Source organism: Osmia lignaria, chromosome 9 (genome assembly GCF_051020975.1).
Source record: "Osmia lignaria lignaria isolate PbOS001 chromosome 9, iyOsmLign1, whole genome shotgun sequence".
NCBI lineage: Eukaryota > Metazoa > Arthropoda > Insecta > Hymenoptera > Megachilidae > Osmia > Osmia lignaria.
In genome coordinates this window covers 12,021,436-12,033,562 of record NC_135040.1, presented here as the reverse complement: position 1 = coordinate 12,033,562, position 12,127 = coordinate 12,021,436, and the positions used below count along the sequence as shown (strand labels likewise).

The 12,127-nt window shown below is 33.7% G+C and overlaps 2 protein-coding genes and 1 long non-coding RNA gene across 3 annotated transcripts; 1 reads left to right on the top strand and 2 right to left on the bottom strand.

Annotated features, from left to right (window-relative positions):
- Positions 1–3,112: 3,112 nt before the first annotated feature.
- Positions 3,113–7,329, bottom strand: LOC117608916 (sodium-dependent neutral amino acid transporter B(0)AT3). The gene is made up of 13 exons (XM_034334678.2): positions 7,144–7,329; positions 6,892–7,087; positions 6,529–6,644; positions 6,338–6,445; positions 6,132–6,215; positions 5,890–6,051; positions 5,597–5,707; positions 5,283–5,484; positions 4,849–5,051; positions 4,196–4,397; positions 3,960–4,119; positions 3,595–3,858; positions 3,113–3,308 (listed from the first exon to the last, which is right to left on the bottom strand). Exons 1-13 carry the CDS (start codon positions 7,327–7,329, stop codon positions 3,113–3,115), a joined length of 2,190 nt encoding a protein of 729 aa, XP_034190569.1.
- Positions 5,366–6,023, top strand: LOC143305711 (uncharacterized). The gene is made up of 3 exons (XR_013062823.1): positions 5,366–5,506; positions 5,592–5,802; positions 5,884–6,023. It is a non-coding gene; the product is annotated as an uncharacterized LOC143305711 (long non-coding RNA).
- Positions 7,330–10,194: 2,865 nt separating the features above from the next.
- On the bottom strand, positions 10,195–11,450 carry LOC117600054 (uncharacterized). The gene is made up of 5 exons (XM_034315043.2): positions 11,230–11,450; positions 10,965–11,100; positions 10,617–10,774; positions 10,435–10,547; positions 10,195–10,329 (listed from the first exon to the last, which is right to left on the bottom strand). The coding sequence occupies exons 1-5, from the start codon at positions 11,373–11,375 to the stop codon at positions 10,283–10,285; spliced, it is 600 nt and encodes a 199-aa protein (XP_034170934.2). The 5' UTR covers positions 11,376–11,450; the 3' UTR covers positions 10,195–10,282.
- Between the last annotated feature and the right edge of the window lie 677 nt (positions 11,451–12,127).

The following is a 12,127-nucleotide window of genomic DNA, read 5'->3' as shown; positions in this document are numbered from 1 at the left end:
ATTGCGATGACATCCGTTCTAAAAATGTCAAGTGTTCCATATAATCGTTAAAACATGGAGGAACACGATATAGTAGAAAATTTAATAGAAAACCATTAAACAACATCAGCACACTCTATACACTAACGTAGTCTTTCGAGTCCCGAAATTTTGAAAATGATATGAAAACTGAAAATTCAATCGAATGAATTATTGTTCGATATTCGTATGTTTCGTGTTCTGAAAGAACGCACGCGAAACATATAATAGTGAAAGAAATATTTGTACTATTCATCGCAAGGGAAATTTATCGTGTTTCACGCGGCAGATTTACATCCTCCACTTATTGTCGGTTTACATTTTAAAAGACACTTCAACAATTATTTACAGCTACATCATATGAATAATCATAATATGCGAGTACGAGTAAATCACTAATCGGTTGAGAGTAACACAATTTTCGGGGCAATCATTAATTCGATAACAGGATCTTAACAAGTACATTAACGATATTTATACAAGGTGTCCCACATAACTGGGTCAAGCTATAGCTTCAAAACGGTAGAAGATAGATAAAAATGCTATCAGAATATCCCCAAGAAATTAATATTCTTATTAATATTTTTTTTTTTTGTATCTTTTATCATGTTAAAGTTATAGTTTGGTCTAATTGTATGAAACATCCTGTATATAGGCTATGTATATTAAATCGCGCTTATGTTATCGTAGTTTAGCACCTTCTTGGTAAACAGAAAAAAAGAACGAATATACAACTATCACTTAATCGAAGATAAAGATAATCTGCTCATTCTTACATAACGATAGACTAATTTTCGGTATTGTGTGCGAGTTCTGCAACTCTCTCTTTTCCAAACCGCTTCAATTGGAATGGTATATGAGAATTTGTGATATCGAGAATTTATTAGAAAGAGTTAAAGACCATACCCAAAAGCGCACATACAAAATAGAGAGATCCGAAGTACAAATAGACGCGATTAGGCGCATCTCGCTACTGTTCTAGTCTCTGCTAGTGAACAGTTTTCTCCCCTATCGAAGGAATAGATTTAGTTTTCTCCTTCTCGTAAATGACCAATTTCAAACGTTGATTTGAAAGAATTTTTGAAAAGTTTTTTTATATCAGTTGAGAGACCAATTCCTCGACATTATAAAATTTTTCTAAAAAGTATCCTATCTTAATTGCACGATATAAATAGGTAGAACATTGCAAAAAACTGAAGTTTCAACTTAACATATAAAATACATTGTATAGTCAATAATACGAAAATATACATATATGAGAACGAAATTTATTCTATCCCTTCGACGCACCAATTTCTTGATAGGCCTTTGTGAATGTGCAAGATAGTGCAGTGCATACATTGACCTTATTATTGTCGTATTCCTTTGATTTCAATCGATTAGATTACATTATTGTCGTTACGATTTTCTCGTCATTGTTTTATTTTTATTGTCCTTACACGCTACGAACGTTCGTCGTAGAATATTGACGAAATCACGGGAAAATTGCAAAAAGCAAACTCACACGCTTGACATGCGCTCGTCTCATGTTCGTTTCTATCGCTATCATATACTTTCAATCGTGATAAAGCTACCCCAATCGTGCTGATCTATCTTTCTGTCCATGTGAACACTCTTCATTGTACAGTACTGAACATAGTAGTCTTCCCTGGGGAAAGAGTTTCAATTGGAATTTTGAAAATTTCGAATTTCAGAATTTTAGAATTTTACAATCTTGGAATTTTAGAATTTTGAAAATTTAGAATCTTAGAAACTTAGAGTCTTGGAATTTTTGAATGGTGAGGAGTCTCACCTCCTCTTTCGAAGGGGTACAGAAGGGGATGAATTTTAGTCCAAAAAATAAAATCATGGGGTAGGTTAATCTTGTTCTCAAACTGAAAATCAGGTTTTTCCATTTTTCCCTTCAGAAAAGTACCATGCTCGATAGATTACACAGAAATAAAGCTTACAAATTCGACGAGAGAGATATGTTGAAGTTTCATTAAAATAACTGATGATATCAATTAAAAACACAGCTACAGTGGGATATCAACTATAAAAATCCATCAAATTTGGTCATTCCCTTGAACAAGATTTTGATATGATTCTCGGTTACCTTCTTTCTTCCATACTTATTGAAATTTTCGAATATAGCTTGTATGAATTCATAAAAGGTAACATACAATGATATGATCAGAATAAAGAATTAACCCCCGAGCACCCTCAATCGTAATCTATACCTACGAATTCATAAAATAATAATTCTTTTAAAATTAGCCATTTCAATTTTTGAAACTGAAAAAAGATAACATCTGAACAGTGTAAAATGATAAAATGATAACTTCCCCTTTATAATATTTTACACGTATACCTTTTTCGTTTTATTTTTAGTATTTAAATATTTTAATATTATTCAACTTCCAATAGCCTCTAGTTCCTTTTATCTCAATTATAACTTTGTTTCATAAATTTCTTTAATATGATATAACCAGCATGAAGAACAAATTGAATTAAACTATAAAATTCAATAACTGAGATGTATCTATATTTGTATAAATCAAGAAACTGCAAATTCAACTTGAATTTTATTTTTTTCTTTAAGTAAAACTTCCAGTTTCTTATTACCTTTTCTATCCCCTTCATTTATTTCTTTTCATATTATTATTCAGACTTACCTTCTGAATGAGTATTGACATGTTTATCATCGTTAAATGATTCAGAGACTCGAAACACAGCAGAGAGACACGTCTATAAACGAAAAACAACCCTTAGTGATTTTAATACTTCCAAATTTATCTGTACTTTGCTTAGTTTTCAATCTAACCATGTCCTAGATTCTCTTATTTATGAAACACCGTCTATGAAAAAGGTCGTTAAATCTTAAATATAGACTGAATTATATAAATGTCATATTTAGAGTAATTGACACGGTACCCCCTTGTAATACGCTAAAAAACAAAGAGGAAGGATATCGTCAAGTATCAATATTAAACCGAGGCAAGGAATGAAATTTATAATTAATCATCAACGTTGATATCGGGTAAAAAAATGCTGTTTCTCGGTCTTTGAACCATTTAAACACATGTTAATCCAACATGCACGTGGATAACCATTCCTAGGTGAGATCCTCGTCGTCGTCGCTGGGACCACCGGTCGGGCAACACAAACCCTCTGACCCGTCGCTTCTTATACAGAATAACAAAGTTTCGGCTGGTGTTACTTCATGGGGCACGATCCCATGGAATTCTTTCAAATCGGCCGCGGGGAACCAGGCCTTCTCGTTATCCTCGATTATCAGTATTCCAAAAAGTCTAAATCGAGGAATAAATCGTTTACGTGTGAAAATATGAAAATACTTAATTTATTTTAATTATCTACTGACTGAGATTTTTTGCTAAAAATGATACTTAGTTTATAGGCTAATGCGGAATTAAATACATAAATAAATGAAAAATTAAAAAGAAACACTTAGCGAATAACTTGAGCAATGATATAGGGATATAGGGTTCAGTCAATAAAGGGTTAAATTATTTTGAACAGGATGAGTAGGTTAAGTAGGTTGAGTAGAGTGAATAGAATGATTCAGTAGAATGGTACCTGCAAATAGCAACTGCAGGAATCCAAAGAACAGAGGCAAGAATAAGAAGACCAATGAGACCAATGGACCACATGGGCCACTCGTGCTTCTCTGTGATACCTTTGCTGGCAACCCAAGCTGGATAACCACTTCCATCGACAAGGATTTCCACGACCGAGGCAACTAAAATGCTCAGCATGGCTAACGGACTGAGATATTTCCAACAGATTAGCCAATAAAGGCCTGGACGGTTGCCAGTCATCAGTTCGATATCATCGGCGAATCTATGAAACCCATAATTATGACGATTCGAATGATCCTGTGCATATATATATATATATATATATATATATATATATTGTTGATAATAAATATATTTGCATACCTCTTTAGACCGTACACGTATGATACTGCGATGCATTCGAAGAAGGCGATAATCAGCAGAGGAAAGTTTCCACTGAAATTGTCGAACAGTACAAAAACATAGCTACCAGCACCATGGGCGAATGCCATTGAAATCACGCAACAAACCAAACAAATACCACCTATTTTGTGAACGAAACGAAACCTGTCAAGTGAATTTAAATTGCGCGAAGAAGAATTTTATTGAGTCTCACCGACCTGTAAGGATCTCTTTTCGAAGGTTGGGAAATAATTTCATGTCCACGATACTCGTGACTACACCCTCGAGGGTACCAAACTGTGAATCAATGCCCAATGTGAACAACATCAGGAAGAATAACACGGACCAAAATTGGGCACCCGGAAATTGATTGATTGCTTCCGTGAATATGATAAACGCTAAGCCTGTACCTGATGCTGACTGCAATATAAATTCGAATTAAAAATATAATGGGTGATTTAAATATTTGGTAACAGAACCGGATTAAGATTTCTGGAGCCCCGGGACTATTGAACATTCGAGGGCCTCTTTGGTCGATAAACTTGGTTCAAAAATTAAAATTAAAAAAAGAAGAAATTTAACTCCATGTAAAGTGAGACGCAGGGTTGTAAGCACCCCGCCTGGGGTGAAGCCACCACCTAAAACGATCCTCGGCGTCGGCAGCGTTGAGGAGGTTCAGGGGGCCATGGCTACAGGAGTTCCCCTCTGAGTGCACGACATTGGAGAGCCCCGAAAATGTTCTTCGGAGTTCCCGGGGCTTTCCTCGCAACGCCCGGAGATGGTCGTCGCGATGGTTCAAAAAGGGGGGCTGTAGGTACTCTTAAATCTTCCCTTAATCCGGCGCTGTTTGCTAAGTAATTCGCGGACTCACATTATCTAATTCTTTTTGAAGATCACATTCAGGTAATTCTGGCATGATTAAATTGTCTAACGTTCCATTCCCTGTGGTGATATTTAAGAGTGTTCCACTGATTGGTATATCGTCTGGAATTTTATCAATCTGACCAAAAATGTTCATTAGAGTAGAATTTCTTTCTGATAAACAACGTTCGTAAACCAAGGTAGCTTTGAACCCTAGAAATTTTATATAAATGGATATTTATGTGTCTTATTTAATATTTGTGATTTAACCCTTTCGCTACTTTGAGTGACTATATATTGGTATGACAATTAGAATTAAAAATTTCTCATTGCAAATGAAATTATTTCATTTATATTCGAATATTGGATTTTATAATTTAATATCAAACTGTATAAGTATAGCTTCTGAAAGGGTTAAGATGAAAAGAGCAACATAATAATTACCGATGATAGAGAATACCACGATCCCAGCGAACATAGAAGTGAAACAATTTGTCAAACTAACCATAATGGCATCTCGATAACAATTATTATTTACGGGGTTGTAAGAAGAAAATGCGATCAGACCGCCAAACGCCAAACCAAGGGAAAAGAATATTTGTGTGCCCGCTTCTAACCAGACCACAGGATCGGTTAACTTCCACCACTAAACAAATTAATCGAGTGTTGTAAGCGAAAATTTTGTTAAGGTAGCTTATAAATATTTTTCAGCTGAACGTGTTAATTAAAGAGCTGCCATAATAAATGTAATAGATCACCTTTGGAGTAAAAAGATGTCGCAGACCGTCAGACATTCCCTTTAAAGTAACACCGCGAAAGAAGAAAATAATTAAAACTATATACGGAAATGTGGCAGTCACGTACACAACCTATAAAAAGACATTTCAATCTATAAAGTTGTTTGAAGAACGTGTAATTAACATTGCTGTGTTATGTAACGAATAGAGGTATAGGAAGACCCAAGGTAATGATCCTCCGACCCTATGAGACCTGATATTCTCGGGTTCTCGTATATCTCTAATAATTAGCATTGACTAATTTAAAGGAATACCTTCCCTGAAGACGCGATACCCTTGATCATGCACATGTAAACGAGAATCCAGGCGATAACTAACGCCAATGCAATCTTCCAATTGAATAACTCTGGAGTATTAATGTCATCGGAGATCATCAAAGTCGTTCGATACCAGAAGTACTGCGTGGGACTGCTTACCTGAGGAACAAGCACTTGTTTATACCGCAATCATTCATTTAGTTTGGATTATGTTGAAAGATAAATATGATCGATCGTACCACACACTCTGGCTCGGGTGCGTACGATCCATTCTGAAAGTAGATGTTGGGACACTCTGCCCATGGTAGCTGTGATTGGAAACTCTGGAAATAGAAATGAAATTTAAATGATATTTAAATTGAAAATTGTACAGTGGATCAATGATGATTTATCTAAGGGTTGACGATTGATTTTATAGATTTGAAATCGATTGGTTGCAACTTACTTGGACAAAGTAAAAGAGGCACCAAGCGATAATAGTGTTGTAATAAAGAGCTACATTGAAGGATACTACAGCGCTGCTTATTCCGATACCACCCATGTACGGAGAAACCTTTGATAAAAATAATACACGGTTTGTAAAAACTCGGTTTCTTTCTTTTGATAAATCATAGCGGGTACTTGTAGAATATTTACCTGATTCCACACACCAATAGCACCCTTTCGTAATCTCTGGCCAATCGCCAATTCTAAATAGAATATGGGAATACCCTCGATAGCCAACATTACGAAGTACGGGATTAAAAATGCACCTGTTTTGAAAAATAATTACGTACTTACATATTTCTGTTAATTAACATCCCTTTATTAACAGTGTCAAGTATTAGAATTTTGTAATTTTGAAATTTTAGAACTTTAGAATCTTAAAATCTTAGACTTTTGGAATTGAAAAATTTGGAATCTTGAACAGTGAGGGGGCCAGTTCACGTTTTTAGGGGGGGGGGCAGGTCTACCTTAGCCCCTACCTAGTTACCCTAATGTTCCTGAAAATAAACGCACCTCCACCATTTTTCTGAGCGAGATATGGAAATCTCCATACGTTTCCGAGTCCAACAGCATATCCAACGGTTGCTAATAGAAAAGTGAGCTTACTATCCCAATTTTCCCTCTCGTCTTCCCCAGCTTCCGGTCGAAAGATTGCTTTTCCTTCGTTACTTCCGAGCTTACTAACCCCGCCCCCATTCCCCGTTTTGTTCTGCAACAGAAAATACTTGATATCATTTTCTTTCATTCATCTTCCTAATTGCTCACCTTCGTATTAGGACTGGAGTCCTCAAAGGCTGCGTTCGTGGCCCCATAATTGGCAGTGGTGATGTTCTTCCTATTATCAACCACTAATCTCCCTCTCATTTCTTTCATTTCGAGCTTGTCCACGCTTTTTTGGGGCTTCAAATCGCGAGAGCTTTGCCGACGGACCAGATGAGCCGTGTTCGCCATTCTTGCCTTTTATCCTGCGACCACGGTTTTGTTTTCTTTGCAAAGATCAAACGGAAATACCACGCGCGCCTATGGACTCCATCCTGTCGGAGATAAAAAAAGGCGATGATTATTATAATTGAAATTCATTATTAAGAAACGGAATATAAAATTCGGAAAATTTGATATTTATATTTAATTTAATAAATTTTATGTAATTTTATGAAATTCAATAAATCCAAGTTTAATTATTCCGTCCTCGGTTTCGGAATAATTGAATATAAGCGTATTTAATTGTTCAAACAACAACGTAAATAATATTAAATAATCATTGTAAATTTTCCATACTTGCAAGTGAAAATTATTTCTATTTTCAAAACTGAGGGGTCAGAATTTCATTTCTAAAAGAAAGTATTAAAACATTTTTTTTATTTTCATTATTAAATAGAAAGAAAACTTAAATGTATTGTTGTCATCTTTGTAAGATTAAATCACTTCTTATATTTCAAAGAAAAAGCGGATTAAATAAAAATCAAATTTTTTAATTTTGCTCAAAACACCTTGCATCGTGTTTTTCATCGATACGACAGTCACTCAGGAGGGAGAGATATTTGCTTTTCAGCTTTACCACGACCCTGACCTCCTACGCGAGAGATCTTAACAGTAAATTACAAATTACTTCACATCCTCTAAGTGTAACTACACTGAAAGAAACATATTTCTTATGGGAAATTGTTTACTTTTGTTCTCCATCATGTTATCGACTACTACTACCACCTTTCCCCTGATCGTTTTAAAACAAATTGATAAATGAAAAATTATAAAAGAGAGAAAGATGCATTTAGAAAATACATTGTCACTGCCAAATCTCTGCGTATGACTAATAAAAATCAAACAACCTATCGCTGTTAATTGACGAGTTGTTCAATAACACATCGGGCGGCAATTTGACACGCGTAACACGTACTATAACTATTGTTCCCATTGACGTCATGGGCGCACCAGTCAAATTCGTCCCACACGTATTTCAATAAAAAGAAACATTCATAAAACAATTTACAAATAATAAAAAATCAATTTTTCCATTAACTGCAATTGTACGAATGAAATTAATAGTACTTCCTCGAGGGATCCGGGAGATTCAAATAAAGATCGGTCCTTATTGTTTTCGCGTAATGAAACTGTACGTAACAATGAAGTACACGATTTTTTTAATTGAATTAGTAGAACGAAATGATGTTTCTTAGTCACGATAAATCGTAACTAGTTCGCCACTGACCTGTTGGGGTGAGATAAAGAAAAGCGCTAAGGCCTCCTTATGGTTCGAGGAGCAGTTAGCTACTGTGGCACCCTCTACTAGGATGGTAACTTTTGAAATCACGATATCCAACGGAATCAATAGCAAGCGCCGGCGCCCCAATGCCTCACTGTCCTACAGACCGGAATATACCCGAACCCTTTTTGTCAGGAGATTGGTCGATGATCGGCGAACCGATCGTAACGACCAATGTCAACCATGTACATAACAGGGTTTTACCAGCGACGAAAAGAATGAAGATAACTGACAGGATAACTGATGCACTGGTTCATCGAAGTTGAAATGTTTTACAGAAAAATTAAATATTTTTTATGAAACGGAAAATGTATAGACAAGTTGTTGTCATGGTTTATTAATCTTTTCCAATAAGAGATAATTAAATAAAGGATTGGATTTGTATTTAAGAATCTGAATTCATTCAATTCGATTTGTATTGAGGTACTTTTGTTAGAACTAGAGGGATGCAAGTGTAATTTTTAGTAATTTTTTAATTAACAGAAATGGATAATTAAATATAATATTGTAAATGAAAATGAGTCACTTGTAACCCTTTCGTTGTAAATGGTTTAATTGAGGTGGAAAAAGTACATGGTAGTTATATAGTGGGTGTATTGTTCGAATGTATAGGATTTTATTCGCATATTAATTATATTGGAGATTCTTGTGACAGATTAAGTACAGGCATTTAACCTTTACAAAAACTAAATCGATAGAGTAACTAACACCTATCTTTATAAGCTATAAATAGAGAAACACGTCCAAATTATGGAATTTAGAACTTTTCGAATTTTTGGATTTCAATATTTCAGTATTTTAGAATTTTAAGATTCTGAGATTTTGGAATTTTATAATCGTGAGATCTTCTTATTCACTTTTGCTAATGATCGTATGGAGTATTGTAATTGCTGTTCGATTAATGGTTGCTTCCTTCAGTTACCAACTATTCACATTACGGATCAGTAACAGGAAGAGAGTAAAGGTATGACAGTAATGCAATAATCGTTAATATTGTTTCGTGTATACGCTCATTTCGATTAAACAGTATACGATGAAACTTTTATAATTTCATTATTCTCATTTGTCCCTAATTGATCTTAAAAATAAAAAATAAAGAATTATGTATTCTTTCTATTTCAATACTTTTAAAACAAATTCAAATTTTACGCTGTAAATCGTATAAATGATGGATGGTTATTGTGATTTCAAATAAAACTTTTGTTCAATAATACTTGTCGGGAACACTTGATCATTGGATAATACTAGCGAAGTTGTAGTATCCTTTTATTGTCATCATTTGCAGACAAAAGAGGCTTATTCATTGTTTCAGTAGATAATCCTACTCTTAGTCAGACAAGTAGAACACGTCTGCGTGCGTCAGCTTCCACAACGTTTTAAACTACTTGTAATGCTTGTTCCATGAGGAATTATTATTTGTAATAATAGCATCATCTAAAGAATATCGTATTTGGTGGTTTTCGTCTACTAATTGTAAGAAGCAGTGTTTGGCATCAATTGATTACAAATTCTAATTTAATTTTTAATGAAACAAGAATTATTTGAAAGACATATTTTTATTTCAAATATTGCTATACAAAATTTTTTATAGAAACATTCCTTTTTTAATTTATATTATTTAATCTCAATAAATAAGGTTCTTCAGCGAACAGTTTCTTTTATTAAGAATTGTGTGGAACCAAGTATTCCTGAAATAAATTATCAAAATTAAAAATATGTAATTTTCTTTTTTAATTTTTTTTAATTTACTTATTTATTTATTTATTTATTATTAATTACACATAAGTACTTACGATCCATTCGTGATCTTTTGAATCTATCTTCAACAAAAGACTTCCTTAAATCTTCGATCATATTTTCGTCTTTATAATCACACTTTCTTAAATTTCCATTGATTAAGAGATATCTATAATCTTTGTAAGTTTAAAAATTTTATAAAATCAGAATTTGTACTGTTTTTGCTATTAAAGGATACAATTCGTGATAATGATTAAAGGCATCGATGGCCCATTCCAAAAGTAAATTTAATCTGGGTCTATAAGGTGATCCATTAATTAATTCTTTCATCGTTTCTTCGTTTAATGAAGCTTTACTTCGAGCATCTTCTAAATTTTTCAACCGATTTTTAAGGTCCTAAAGCAATATTTTGATAAATAATATAATCCTATAATTTTCATTGTGTAACAAAAATTAAAGGTTATTTTGAATTTCATAAATATATTTTTTAAGATTTAAAATAATGTTTGTTTTTGAATAAAAAGTAGAACTAATGCAAATTTAAAAAGGACTCAACTAAAAAAGTTTAAAGAAACATCTTATGTACTTGATTAATATTATTGAAGCGCGTTAAAATATCAAAAATTAATACGAGTTCGTTGTTAATTCCCATAAGAATTTTAAAAATCAATCTTTCGTGTACTTCGTCCATCTTACAGAGTTCTGCATCATTGACCTCTTTGCTGTAACAGAACGACATCTGACGGTAGAACTTGCGCTTTAATATCGAGTTCCTGCTCTAACAATCATTTGCACCAAAGACGGGTACTTGTTATGAGATTCGTAAAAAAAAAGTGGAAAATTGACATTACCTTGTTACAAGTCGGAGTTGCTCCGATTGATTCCTTAAGGCTTGTATGGGTCGTTCAGCTTCTTCAGATAGTTCCTTCCATTTACAGTCTACTTTCTCTAGTTGTGAGAAATAATTAATCAAACATTTGTGGAGGTCTTTTGCCATGATTCTTATAGGTTATTCTTGATAAACTCAATGACTACAGATGTAGAAGACTAGACATGCCTTTGTTTTCGAGGGGTCATGATTTAGGGGTTCCTAGATCGTGTTGCGCACATACCAGCTGAGAATTAGTTCTTTCAAGTTCGTAACAGACCACGCAAGTGGCTCCACCAGGCCCAACGAAAAAACTGCTGCTATCCCCTTAACAGTCCTTCGTCGATGGAGTCGGTAAATTGTCGAGTAGTTTCTGTCGTTTCTGTATAGATGACATTGAGATCGGTTTTTAATAATTTATAGTAGTTTTTTAAAATACAGATTTGTCGAACAGTTATTTCAAGTTTACAATTAATTTATAATCACGACTTCCTATTGCTTTAGAATGCTTTAGTGACAATGGGTTTGGTTTTATAGAACCTTAATTAGAAGTTTCTTATTTATGTGTTTAATAATATACAAATTAACAGTAAGTATTATATATATCAAAATATTTATTTTTGAAAGTCATATGTTTCAATATACTAAAAATATCTATTTAATTAAATACTTTTATTAGCTCTCAAAATTTTAAGCTGAAAACTATTTCATACCAGAAAGTTTCAACGGAATGCTTCATGTTCTAGAAACGAAGTAAGGTAATTGTATGTTAATTTCCGATAGTTCTACCTTAAGTATCTACCTTAAGTCGTTTGTCAGGTTTGTGAAAATTGCTGTTATATACCATCCAATTAACTGAATATCGAATAAACTACGAAGGT

Bases quoted from the DNA above. Each gene is read 5' to 3' on its own strand.
- LOC117608916 (XM_034334678.2), bottom strand. From the start codon at position 7,329: ATGGCGAACACGGCTCATCTGGTCCGTCGGCAAAGCTCTCGCGATTTG. The intron at 6,052-6,131 runs GTACGATCGATC...CTTGTTCCTCAG, and splicing joins CACCCGAGCCAGAGTGTGTG to GTAAGCAGTCCCACGCAGTA. The intron at 4,120-4,195 runs GTCGGTGAGACT...TTCACAAAATAG, and splicing joins TCGAAAAGAGATCCTTACAG to GTGGTATTTGTTTGGTTTGT.
- LOC117600054 (XM_034315043.2), bottom strand. From the start codon at position 11,375: ATGGCAAAAGACCTCCACAAATGTTTGATTAATTATTTCTCACAACTA. The intron at 10,775-10,964 runs GTACATAAGATG...ATATTGCTTTAG, and splicing joins GCTTCAATAATATTAATCAA to GACCTTAAAAATCGGTTGAA. The intron at 10,548-10,616 runs GTATCCTTTAAT...CAAAGATTATAG, and splicing joins TTTAATCATTATCACGAATT to ATATCTCTTAATCAATGGAA.